Source organism: Salminus brasiliensis, chromosome 11, assembly GCF_030463535.1.
Source record: "Salminus brasiliensis chromosome 11, fSalBra1.hap2, whole genome shotgun sequence".
NCBI classification, from domain to species: domain Eukaryota; kingdom Metazoa; phylum Chordata; class Actinopteri; order Characiformes; family Bryconidae; genus Salminus; species Salminus brasiliensis.
The window spans coordinates 8442301-8456492 of record NC_132888.1 but is presented as its reverse complement, the minus strand read 5'-3'; the positions used below and the strand labels follow the sequence as shown (position 1 = coordinate 8456492).

The window sequence follows — 14192 nt, the reverse complement described above, 5'->3', positions numbered from 1 at the left end:
AATTTTTATTTTTTCATAGCTCTGCAACTTTTCAAATGTGCAGTTACTCAACCTGTAAATGCTGCTCTTTTAAGCTTATTATATCCTAATTGGAATAGGAAATATCATAGGTTCTGCGTCACAATTTAGGAATGGTCCAAAATCACCTATGTTTAAACAAATTACTGTTACATTACATTAAATGTAAAGCTAAAGTATAAAGTAAAGTAATTCTCCTATAAATAGCAACAAATGATGGTAATAATTCTTCTCAAGTCTTACATCTGATTTTAAGGCTCTGGAGAACACGGAGCATCTTCATAACCCCCTGCTTTCCTGTAAATAAAGCCCTGTATAACTATCTTTTCAGAATAATAAGCATTTATAACAACACCAAGCACCTCAGTACAACAAGTGTTTATTAAGCATCTGCTTGAATACTGCCTCAAAAGTCACTGAGATATATATATATATATATATAAAATATCAGTTATAGCGTACTTTACATTTTCACACCTGAAAGTCTAGACTAAGGTCCCAATGTAAACATTTGATCTGATTGGGTTTGGTTTCCCCAACTTTACAACATCTACATGACCCTGAATCATTTGTAGGAGGGTATCTGGGCATCTGACATCAGCATGTTGTCAATTTGGTGGGTGGTCTTTACCCTCACCACCAACCCTGCATAATTCAGAACTCTATCTTTTCCGAATAATAAGCATTTATAACAACACCAAGCACCTCAGTACAAGTGTTTATTAAGCATCTGCTTGAATACTGCCTCAAAAGTCACTGCCTTTAAAAACACACAATTCCAGCTCAACCTTTTTCACTCCTCGGTTATAGAAGTCATTTGTGCTTCTTATTCAATTCCGCTACAGAAATTGCCATTTCCTTCTATTTCAACAGAGCTGCAGTGTCTCACTTAATTTCCTGCTGGCTAGAAGATGCCAGAGACGCGTATCAAAAGTGCCCATTTTACATAAAGTGTTGATTACTTCATATTTCTTCCATACTTTAATTTCCTTTCTGAGGGAAAGTAAAGTAATAAAGTTATGCCATCAAATTAATCTACACTGCATGCACAATCTTTTCTATATTCCGTCTGTGAAAGGTTCAGGTGAAGTGTGTGTGTGTGTGTGTGTGTGTGTGTGTTTTACACACACTGTTAAAGCGCTTACCAGCAGAACAATAGGTTCTCCATATAACCAGGTAAATTATGTAATAGAATATGTAGTCATGGTGCTAAATATACACACGCACACACACACTTTATAGACAAAAGTATTGGGACACCTGCTCATTGAGGCATTGCTTCCTCCAAAATCAGGGGAGTCTCTCCTGCATTTGTCAGAGAAACTGTCTCTACTGTCCAGGAAAGAAGGCCTGCTATTAGATTTCGGAGGAGCATTGCTGTGAGGGTTTGATTGCATTCAACAATCACCACCCCACCTCATCCACAACTCCAATGATGGAGCACCGACCAGATCAGAATTCCACAGAACACAGTTCTTCCACTGCTCCCCAGCTCAATGCTGGGGGCCTTTATACCCCCTCTAGCTCTTGCTAGGCATTAGGCATAGTGCCAATAGGGTCATGTTTATCTGTTCCAGAGCGTCCTAATCTATTGGCTGTACTTCTCTACAGGGACTAGGCAAGCTGTGTCTGTATGCACATCTGTGCAAAGCAGCTGAATATATGCAAAGCGAGAGCTTTTAAAGAATCCTCGTTTTAAGGGTGCAGTGATTAGGTATGCATGCTGGCATATGTTAAACACAGGACTTTTAGACTAAAGTATTATGTCAGTCAAGCTGTTTTTACAATGGAAAGCCCAGCTTAAGCAAGAACTTCAGACTCCAATGTCTAGCTGAAGAGGTGCACCACTTCTCTTTCTAAAAAGACACCTGAATAACTTGATAACGAACTGCTGAACTGAACTGTTCATATACAGAGCACAAATAATACTGGCTAATGCATATTTAGGTGGTTAATATTGGCGCTATTGCACCCTGAAAGTTCTGGGCACCATGTACACACATATATAAACAAACACACACACACATACCTATATACCTATAAAATATATATATATATATATATTTCAGTAGTATAGTAGTATAGTAGTATAGTGTAGTTACAGCATTTTCACACCTGAAAGTCCAGACTAAGGTCCAATGTAAACATAAACATAAAGTCCCAATGTAAACATTTGATCTGGTCACTTTTGGTTTCCCCAACTTTACAACATCTACATGACCCTGAATCATTTGTAGGAGGGTTAGCATCTGACATCTGCATGTTGTCAATTTGGTGGGTGGTCTTTCCCCCCCACGACCAACTTCCAATTCACCCAATGAATTGGAAGTTCATCATGCAACAACTAGATCATCCCCGGCAGGTATAATCGTCCCCATGTTTCACCACGGTTACTTTTGACTTTTGGTTCTTTTTCTTCTTCTATTGTTTATCAATGGGTTTCGACAGCCAGCCTTAACTACCTGTAGTTGGTCCAAATCGTGCAAATCGCCCAGAAACAGTGTTTTCACGTCACAATCACACCAGACCATAGTTCAGTTGATTGCCGTTTCAAATTTTGTTCCTTTGGTCTGAGGAACTTTTCACACCTGCTATTTTGGGTCGGACCAAACTGAAAATCTTGAAGGCCCAGATCCAACAAAATAGATGTGAAGGCATCCCTACTGTCTGTACGATCTTCCCAACTTTAAACACACTGCTAAAGCGCTAACCTGCAGAACTGCTGTTGTTCCAGCTCTGCGTGATAAATGCATGGTCAGATTAATATCTCTGCTTAGCGTACGCCTGAAATGGGCCAAGACAGGGAAGAGAATTTTAATTTGAAAAGCCCAGCTCCATCTGGACTGAACACGCAGCTAAACACATGACACACACGCTCTCCATAGCAGGGCCAAAGCCAATTTACTCAACCTTTCGCAGCTGCATGCATTAGAGAGCACTCCCCACGTTTTAGTGCGCTCTCCAAAACCCGGGCTCTGCCAATTACAAAGAGGCCAATCTCGCGCAAATTCTCTTTCTATACTCATTTGCTTTCCTTCTGTCGCCACTGTTTCATAGGCCATTAACCCCCCACGTTGCATCTTCCTACACAAGCATCCCTCATTCATTACTGCAGCGTGCTAGCGTGGCTGTGTGTTAGCTCGGGCTCAATCTCGAGGGTGCAGCGGGGATATTCCTGGCCCCGCTCCACTCCAACAGGCCCGGGGAGGAAGCCCTGGACGAGTCTGGCTTTGCGTCCAGGCCTCTGGAGGACGGCTAAAAATACACGGCGCAGATTAAAAGCACACAATGAGCACCAGGAAGCGATTCTGAGGAAAGGTCAGGGCTAAGATTCCTCTGGCACAGGCAGGCAGGGTGACTGCTGGTGATGGGAAGGGAAGAGCGAGAGAAAGACTGTGGCCTCTCTGCATGCACCTTTCACTAGCGAATCTGTCTAAAGAGCAAGAGTCTTTATTTCACTCAAGAAGGTCAATGATTGACAGCACTGTGAATTGCCAATGACACGAGGTAGATGGGTAAATGCTTACTGGGTCACACTAGGAGTGGGAGCTGGTTGAGATCCTGGTTCGGAGGTTGTCTTCCACCATGAATTCCCTTTTACTAGTGGGCAGGAATCCGCTAGAGCTGACAAACTCCTTAGACTTCTCAAACTGTCTTCAGAATTGAGCTACAACTTCACCAAATGGCTTTTTAATCTGTTTAAAATTCACATTTTCAATCCAGTTCAGAAACAATGCAGTCATTTCACACTGGGGCACATGTTGCTCTGTAAAAAGGTACTAAACCTTAATATCTCGCCTTTATACAAGCTGCTGAAACTCAGAACTACAGCTACAGAACCAAAAAGACGCCACATGGAAACAAAAAGAGCTGTAAATTAAATACAAACTAAAACTCAACAATGTCTTTTCTTGTCAATAAACATCCTCCATGATCTTGAACTCTAAAATCTATAATCTATATTTTCAGAAATGTAAGTATTTATAACACCAAATACATCAATACAAGTATTTATGACACACTTGCTGGATCCTCCTGACCAACACTGCCCTTAAAACTGAGGTTACGTCCCATCACAACGTAACCCTTAGACATTATGGCAATAAAACCTAAAGCATTGTTTCATTTGATATGGATTTTGATATCATGGACCCAAGCACAGAAATCCTGTCAATCAACACCACATTTGTGTTTATAAATATTAAATATATATTAAATTATTATAATAATATAAATTATTGTTAGTTTGATGAGGAGTTAATGGTGTGTGTCCATTCTTGTTTTGTAGAAATAGATAAATAGTAGTTACAATAATAAATAGTAAATATAAATAATATATAAATATACACACACACACACACACACACACACACACACACACACACATGTGTGTGTGGTACATTTCTCTACACTAAAACAAATACAAATGTTAAATAACTACGTAATTACATATTAATAACTATGCCATTACATAGCCATATCAGAATAATACATGAAAGTAACAGTAGCATCATTAAAACCCAGACTTCTAAAGGTTAACGCACCTCCTTCAACAACTTCACTGGGTGGGTGGCAGGTGTGTTTCCAAGATTACGCTTCAGAGTACATCTTGTTACAGGGGAGGACATCTCTAAACTCTTGGCCAAGAGAAAAAAAAAAAAACAGGCTTACCTCTGACCCCTTCTGGTGTCTAGAAACTTTACAATAAGTCCTCTATCTAATAGCAGAACCATATAACCAGGTTAGAGGGTCATTTCATAGCTGTCATGGCTCAACACATCCCATAAACAGCCCTAACTCTCTGCCTGATATTCTAATATCGAGAAGGTCCCTTGTGCTGCCCACAAAAGATCTGACCATCTGAGGCACCACAAGACTCCTCAAGACTTTGGAAAGTCTCCTGTGGTATCTGGCTCCAAGACACTAGCAGCAGATCCTCCATGGATCGCATCAGTGAGCCAGGTCTTGGAGCACTTATTGGAGCCACTGACCACTGCACCTCCCCACAAGACCGGTCTGATATTTTGGAGATGTTCTGACCCTCCAGCCGTCTAGCTATCACAATCTGGCTCTTGTAAACGTGGCTCAGATTCCTACGCTTGCCCATTTTCCCTGCTTGTAACACCTTCATCCCATCCAAGATCTGACTGTTCACTTGCTGCCTAACATGTATATCCCAGTCCTTGACAGGTGGTACTGTAGATGAAGATAATGCTAAATGTTATGGATGTCTGGTGTATCGAACCATTGCTTTTACTACAGAACTCTTGGAAGAAGAACCTCCTTTTTTAAAGGGTGTAGTGAACAGTATCAGCTGGTACAGAGCTGTTATTTTGGACAAAGATGTCATCCTTATTAAGTAAACATGAAAAGCTAAAGTTTTCTAGTGCTTTCTGCTCAATGGAGAGGTTTCGGCACGTGCTTCAGACTCTTCTGAAACTTCTGGCTGGAGTGTTTTCCTGCGGGATAACTTGATAATTAACCGGTAAGCTGGACTGTCAGTATACAGAGGACAAATAATACAGAGAAGCTATTACTTAAGTGGTTATTTGGTGCTAGCGCGCTGTGACAGGTTCTGGTTCTGTCTCCACGCTTACGTTCAGAAACAAACCATCAGGCCAAAGTGAAAGTGCTTTCATATAGGAACTTATTGTAGCGTATTTACTTTATAATGGTCAACTCCGTCATCTTAGTTCTCACCAATTCTCCTGCCTAACGTTTCAGAAAAGCACAAGGCTGAATCATCTGGGTGACAATAGGATGTTTATTCAAAAGGATATTGCTGCAAACCTCAAGTCGTCTTCCTCTGGAGATGACACAAGTCAGCTTTGTATACCTGACGTCTCGGTCGTCAGCCTAGCCGCTGCCAACCACAATTTATTTCCTTACAGAGCGCTTACAGAACTATAAAAGTTGATCACGGAGCAAGGCGTGTGGTCTAACGACTGGCTGGCTGAGCAACGACACATCAAAAGCCTCTGACTGATTAATCATTTTCGTTCCAGAGTGCCATGCCTGCACCTGAAGAGGAAAAGAGACCAAAGCAAGCATCCAAAAATCCACAGGTTAAGAACTCGAGCTTCAGACATAGGAACTAAAAGTGACAGGGCCTAAATCCTGACTCTTTATGTCAGCTTATCTCTTAAGTAGGGTGATGTTCCCTTAGAGAGGTGCTTTGTGCCAAAAAGCTCTCCCCTGTTCCTACCGTCACTGCCGTGGCAAGCCTGACAGATGCGGGGACGTCAGCCGTCCCCATGGCTCCCAGAAGCTGGTGTGAAACCAGCAGACAGATTTCAACAAGATTTTTCGGTGAGAGGGGGGGAAAAAAAGGAGATGCCCAACAGCTGTCATGTGGAAACCACCAGTCAAGAAGATCCACCAGGTAGAGGTTCACATGACTCAAGCAGTCTCTTAACCCCTGATACTCCAAATAAGCCACCAGCAGGTCCAGCCTGACATTCCTCACTCTAATAATCACACTTATAGCCATGTCTTGGAGCAGAGGTTAAAAACCCTCCTTCTAAAGATCCAACGTCCAGCAGATTTCGCCCTCAAACCTAATGAATGAATCAGGTGGGAGATGGTTGTGATTGCAGCTCAAGTCAGCAGGTGCAGGTTTTAACGGCTTAATCTCCCCTAGTCTTGCAGCCGTTACTAAGCAATTCATATGAGTTACTGAGTGATAAGCCTTATGGTTAATAACTGAACATTAAGCCAACAGCAAGGGTGTCAACTTCAGGTCGTGGAGGGTCAAGACGGCCCCTGAGATTAGTTCTGGTGGTGCTGGAATCTTCTAACGCTCTGGACTCACTCGTCTCATAATATTCAGAAACTACACTCTTGAAGCCAAATGTGCTGCCAAAGAAGATTGAAGAACCATGTTTGGTTCCCTAAAGAACCATGTTTTAAATAGAGATGAGGTGAGGGTGAACTTGCTTTGAACTTTTGCAATCTGTGGAGGTTCCCTAAACTTTGAAAAGGGTTCTTCAAGGCCTGAAAGGTTCTCTATAGAATAATATATGGAAAGGTCCCGCAGCAGCGATTCTCATGGACCTCCCAGATGGTTTTACACAACTCAGCGATGCAGCAATGTGTGGACAGACTGGGACTTGCTTAAGCACCAAAACCAAGACGGAACCACAAGTGTTTCTTCAATAAAACTGCAGAAAGAACCCTCTTAGATAACTTTATTTTTTAGAGAGTCGTCCAAATTATTAAAAACTGAAGAAAGGCCTCAAACACAGACCCTACAGTGCTCAAGAGTCCCGAACTCTGCAGTGCTGTGGCCCTCCAAGACTCGAACCTGACACCCCTGCCACAGAGCTCAGGAGGTTAAAGCAAAGGAACCTGCTTCAACAGGACAGGCTGACACTCACCAGACCACACCGAACGCTCCGTACCCAATAGGCCTGTCCGGCTCGATGTCCAGCTGCTGCTGCAAGTGGTGAGCGTGCTGGTGGTGGTGATGGTGGGCCTTGACAGCCGCAGCCGCCGCCGCCTGGACCTGCGCTGGGGCCGCGGCGGCCGCCGGGCCGGGGGCTTGTCCGGGAGCGGGCGATGGGAAGTACGGCTGCTGCTGGCTCGGGTTCAGCATGACGGCGGCCGCCGCGGCCGCAGCCGAGGCGTGCTGCTGCTGCACGGGGTGCACGGCCGCAGCCGAGCCAGGGTGCTGCAGGTGGTGCTGGCCTGGGTGATGGTGATGGTGCAGGTGAGGAGGCGGAAGGTGCGGCAGCTGGTGGTGGTGGTGAGGGTGATGGGCCGCCACGGCCGAAGCGCCGCCACCGTACGCGGCCATCATTTTTGCGGCATTGGTCGCCGTCGTCCCGCAAAGAGCCATTCACTCAAGCCAGAAGTTAGAGAGGGGAGGCGAGAGGAACCGGAAAAAATAAATAAATAAATAAATAAATCGAGAAAAACAAAAGCGAAGGGGGCACGAGCGAAGATGGGGTCTCCAAAGAGATCAAACAGGCGAAGAGATGGGAGGCTGCCGAGATAGGTAGATCATTGGCGTGCCGTCTATCCAACGGACATATCGAAACCCAAACAGAAGTGCTTGGAACAGATCAACATGGGTTAACATGGGTGCACGAGCTCTCATGGAGCCGACAACCCTAGGCTTTATCTTCCATATGATCTGACCTACTTCTGGGAAATCTGCTCTCTTCTGGCCAGGCACCAGAAAATTTTCCAAAAGCAGACCACAATCACAACTGTGCACATTCAGAAAGGCCAAAGCAAATGATAACAAATAAAAAAAGAAAGAAAATGATGATGTGACTAACACAAATCCCACTCCCCCCTCAGTCCGGAGACCCTGTACGGCCTTAAACCTCCCTCATGGTGGAGGTAGGGAAGCTCTCCTCGCTCGAAACAACCCGAGGCCCTCGTCTCCCCTCTTTATCTCCTGCCTGTGAGGAAGAAATTGGATGTGGGTTAAGTGGGGAATGCAACATTCATCTTTTAGACTTCTTCACATTGGCCATATCGGCTGGTCCGGAGCCGGGGCTGCTTCCACGGCCGGGGGCTGCATGCAGGGTCTCTGGAGAAGTTAGCTAGGACTGGATTCTCGCCCAAGGCCACCGCCACTGCTCGCTAGCCGGCTGAAATCACTCTCTCTCAGGGCCGAAAGTGGACCGACCCAACCCCCCCTCCATATATGCCTGCGTCTGGGCTATGGAGCGCCGTAGAGCCACCACGTACCGAGCAGGAGAGGCTGGGTGGATGGAGAGACGGCAGGCACTCACTCCGGAACCGAGGGCTGTTTCGGGGGGACTCGAAAAGCAAAGCTGTCGCTCCGAAACGTGGGTGTTCGCTCGCTGCTTTCTCCAAACGTCAAAACCGCCGAAGCCCCTCCGGTCCCCAAGCCCCCATCGCGTCGACGAAACCAGCAAAATCACCCCCTTCCCGGAGCGAGGAAAACAAATTCTTCCGGAGCCAGTCAACTTATTTTCTCCATCGACTCCGGCGTGCGGTGTGCTCGCTGAGGCGGCTAACCTACCGTGATGTTACTCCGAGCGGCCCTGGCATTAATCCGCCGAAGGAAAGCGGAGGAACGGGGCCGGGAAAGAAGCATCCAGAGCTCCGCGCACAGCGGGCGAATCGCGCAGGCGGAGCCGGACGCTGCTGCTGCTGCTGCCGCCTGGACGTTAAGGCGACACGCGAGCCTGGGCTTCTTCAGACCAACCGTCGATTCCCTCCCCCTCCCGACGCCCGTGATTGACAGGCGTCTCGACCGACCGCGTTGCGACCCAGCCACCCTCGCCCAATCGCAGCGCGGCGCTTGCGTCTCGAACGCGGGCTCGCAGCCAATCGACGGCGGGGGGCGGAGACGGGCGACCCCAGCAAAACAAAGTGGGGCCTGTTGCCTGTGAAACGGACGCCATTACGGCGAGAGAGAGAGCCGGCCAGCGCCGGGGGAGCGGACGGGACAAACCAACCCAAATGGCCGAGCTGGAGCTCCGCTTTGCCCGCTGCAGATCGGGCAGAGGAGCACAACGGAATCGCTAATGAAAATCGACCAATTATAGCCCGCCGCTGAGTGGTGGCCTTACTGGGCTGAGAATGATTGCCACCAGCCGCCGGCCAATTACCGCTCCGCTGCTGACGCGCCGGGGTGAAGGGTAAGGGCGGCCAAGTCTGGATGAGCAGAGTTAGGTGAACTTTATCATGTGTGGATCCATAACGGAGAGGAAATCATCTGTTCTGATCTGTGGAGCCTAATAATAGATGTTTTACAAATGTACACAGGTTCAGTGTTGACAGACTAATTGATTAACTGATTGATTGATGTAGCTTGATGAAGTAAAGGGACTTTATATAATTATATATATATATATATATATACTATATTATATATACTTTATATAATTATATATATATATATACTATATTATATATACTTTATATAATTATATATATTAATTATATATATATATATAATTTTTTTAATATTATATATATAATTATATATATTAATTATATATATATATATATGATATAGTGTTCAGAATATGTGAGAAAGACTTATAAATAATATGTTCACACAGTATATATATATATTATTTTCTAAATTATTATTATTATTTTGGAGCATTTCTATTGGTCCATTCATCATGGCATGTGGACACAATGTAAATAACACCTGCCAGATTTTATTTATGTCACCAAAACACACACTAATATATATATATATATATATATATATATATATATATATATATATATATATATATATATATAATTATTATTGTTATTATTATTTTGGAGCATTTCTATTGGTCCATTCATCATGGCATGTGGACACAATGTAAATAACACCTGCCAGATTTTATTTATGTCACCAAAACACACACTAATATATTTTTATATTAGTTATTATATTATTTTATTATTGTTATTATTATTTTGGAGCATTTCTATTGGTCCATTCATCATGGCATGTGGACACAGAGAAAGACTTTAATAAATAAATAATATGTTCACACAGTATATAGTACATATATATATATATATTCTAAATTATTATTGTTATTATTTTGGAGCATTTCTATTAGTCCATTCATCATGGCATGTGGACACAATGTAAATAACACCTGCCAGATTTCATTTATATCATTTATATATATGCACAGTCAATTCGGAATATTGTGACCCCCCTGGTTGGCACAGGACACCCCAGATGCTACATGACAGGGCTTCCCACCAAACCCACAACGTTACCCAAAGGTTGCACTTGTTACAACATTGTCACAGCCTCACCATTAGGTAACATGGTCATAATACTACCCTTTCACAACCTCTGACAACAGAACCCATGATATTTTTTTTTCAGGACATTGTAACACCATTGCAGAGTGCCAAACTATTGTCATGGGCAAAGGACAGGATTCAACTGAAACCCAAAAAGGCATGCTAATAGGTACCGGGTGAAAGGTGGTAGCATCTTCCATCACCTAATACAGTCCATGTCATGACGTCTCGCTAGTGTCATCCAAGCCAAGGGTGGTTATTCCCACTGTATGTGTATTTATGTGTATAACAATCAGAATAGTTCACCTGGTTACATGGTTCTTCTTTGTGATGGAGAACCTCTTATATATGGTGCGTGAAAGGGTTCCACTTTAGTTAAGCAAAGATATTTGCCTGACGTTTACATGGGCTCAAACTATGTGCTACTATTGTTATTATTATTAGCACCATTACCCATAATCCTTACTTTCATTATTCTTATCTCTTTGTCCAGAGGAGGAAGGGTCCCCCTTGTAAATTTGTGAGGGAGTTTTTCCTTGCCGCTGTTTCCTTTGGCCTGTTCACTGGGGTTTTTCATGTTTGTGTTTTATGTCTTGTTGACCTCTTGTCCTTTTACTGGATTCCTGTAAAGCTGCTTTGTGACAACAACATTTTTATTGATTTTAATTGAATTAAATATTAATCAGACGACACATTTTTCACATAGGTCTGTTGCCACCAAAATAAATAGTAAAGCCAATACCAATAATAAACCTATCAATTAACAAAAATGTGGATGATGAACCTGCCACAGTGTCAAGGGGTACATTTCTATGGAATTACAATGGTGGGTTTTACAGAGCCAATGGCGTTACTGATTCTGTCAGCACCAAGACCTCCCAGAGACATCTGATTTGGCCAACTTGAAAGTTACTCTAATGATCCTATCCACCATTAGGCTGAAAAATCATATTATAAAAATAATAAATAATACAATCAAATATATAGCAGAAACTTCAGGAGTGGGCAAATTTTAAAAGTGGTACTCTGTTTAAAGTATAGGTAAATCCTTAAGTAACATTTGGAGGTTCTTCCATTTTAAAGTGTGGAGGGACCTCTTAAGGCGTTTTGAGGAACCTTCAAGAAAATATTTCTAAAGAAAAAGGTTCCTCAAAAGCTTTAGCCACAGTTGTAAACTGAGGAACCTCCAAAAGGTCATCAAGGATCTTATACGTTTACTTAACAATGGCCATTCTTAAAAAGGAGGAATGCACTGGTGAACTCAGCAACACCAAAAGGTCTGGAAGACCATAGCCGACGATTAAAGTGGATGATCGCAGAATTCTTTCATCAGTGAAGAAAAACTCCTTCACAACGTCTAGTCAAGTTAACACTCACTGTTGAAGCTTACAAACAACAGACGCCTTTGTGAATGTAAATAGCCTACAGGGGGTTCATGCAAATCCAAGATGCAAACCACTGGTAACGCTCAAGGACAGAAAGGACAGATTAGACTTTGCTAAAAAAAAAATTTTAAATAAAAAATTGTGCAGAAGGAAAGGGAGGGCTTATGAGCGGAAGCATAGCACATCATCTGTCAAACATGGTGGAGGCACTGTTATTACATGGTCATGCATGGCTGGGTCACTGGTGTTTGATGGTGATGTGAATTCTGAAGTTCATAATGCCAAATGCTGCAAAGCTGATAGGATGGTGCATCACTGTTCAGATGGATAATGACCCAAAACGCACTGCAGAAGCAACGCAGGAGCTTTTCAGGGCGAAGAAATGGAAGGTTCTTCTGAACCCAACCCAGCTGATCAGCTTTTCACTTTCTGAAGACAGAACTGGAGCAGAACGACCCACAAACAAGCAGCAACTGAAGGCGGCTGAATTAAAGGCCTGGTAAAGCAAATAAAAGAAAAGCCGCATTTGGGGATGTCCATGGGTTTCAGACTTCAGGCTTCAAAGATTTACATTCAAGTATTAAAAATAATCCTTATAATTATGTTAGTTGGTCCACTTGTAGAAAATGGCTGTAATTCAACAGTTAGTGGAACATCTATGGCAAACCCCTACAAATGAAATCAGAAAGTCTACATTCAAGTCACATGATCGCTTCATTTCAAATCCATTGAGGTGGTGTTTGTGTCTCTGTCCAAATACTTATGTCAACCAAGATGCATTGTTAAAAAGGAACCTGGCTGATGGTTCAAATATGAATGGGAGTTATAGTAACGCTCAACATGGCATCTGTTTGTGGATAAGTGCCGCCCTTCAACAAAAACAGCCAATCAGCTTAATGGCTATGAATAAGCCCCACTTTTCAACAGTCAATCAGTTTATGCTGTGAGCGGCGATATTGGGGCTCTGGCCAAATAAAAGTCACTAATACGAACGTCGCACTGACACTGTCCTGCCCTTCAACAAAAACAGCCAATCAGCTTGCTGGTTATGAATAGGTCCCCATTTTTTGTATATTTTCTAAATTACTAATTCTAATTAGTTTTAATGAATATCACACATTCTTTTCTTTCAAGGAATCCGTGTCATCACTGTTACGGGTGCTACCAGCTGTGGAGCCTTTTTTTTTTCTGTCGGAGCGTTAAGCAGCGAATCTAATTCAAGGTGAGACACTGCAGGCAAAAAAAAAAAGCTCAGGAACGGTGGCTGTTGTACGCTTCTCATTACACACAGGCACTATTTAAAACAAAGCAATTAATCCCCTGTCCAGGCCTAAAATAAGGGCAGTGTCCTCCTTTAAGCACAAGCCTAGTTCCTATAGATGAGTGTGACGTGCTCTACATCAAGGCTGCCCGTGCGTGTCACCTGCAGGTGCAGGCTACCTTCAGCTCTCGGAAGACCTGGAAAGCAGGCTTCATTGTCATTGCCCACAGAAATGATGGAACTGCTCAGGGCTCATTCCTCAAACAGGAATAACAAGCTGCCGTCATTCTGACCTGATGACTCAAAGCTCACAATACCGTTTATAGCAGCCATGCAGTGCATAAATATTTAAGGATCAAAGCTGACGCCTCAGTAGTCAGTTATTAGAGGTTATTACTGGCATTTGGATGTTGGTACTAACTAATTACAGTGCTTTCATTAAACTACTCTGTCCTGTTTATCCACTAAGTCACTGCTCATAGAAATATTTCTATGCAGTATTGAACCAGAAAGAGGTTCCGACAACACTTTCCTTGTCACTGTGGTCTTTGGCTGCTCACTGGGGGTCTTAGGTTTTCATGTCTTCTTATGTTGTTGATTTTTCGTCTTTTTACTGATTACAGATTCTGTAAAGCTGCATTGTGACATCAGCAGCTATACAAATAAATTTGATTTGATTTGATTTGATAATGTCACCAATTCATTGACTATTAAATTAGTTGTTAGTCCACTGATTAGCTGTTGCACCCCTAATAGAGAACTTTCTTTTATATACAACA

General features: G+C 43.2%; 1 protein-coding gene across 3 annotated transcripts in view; it reads right to left on the bottom strand.

The window, feature by feature from the left end:
• Window positions 1-9217, bottom strand: part of nlk2 (nemo-like kinase, type 2) — a 102218-nt gene extending 93001 nt beyond the window's left edge. The window contains exons 1-2 of one of the 3 annotated variants that reach the window (XM_072691581.1): window positions 7641-9217; window positions 7395-7538 (exon numbers count right to left, since the gene is read on the bottom strand). In XM_072691581.1, the coding sequence (XP_072547682.1) occupies window positions 7395-7538; window positions 7641-7855 (359 nt within the window). In that variant the 5' untranslated portion in view covers window positions 7856-9217. Of the gene's footprint in view, window positions 1-7394 lie in introns of all 3 variants that reach the window. The other 2 variants (XM_072691580.1, XM_072691579.1) reach the window with 2 other exon arrangements.
• Between the last annotated feature and the right edge of the window lie 4975 nt (window positions 9218-14192).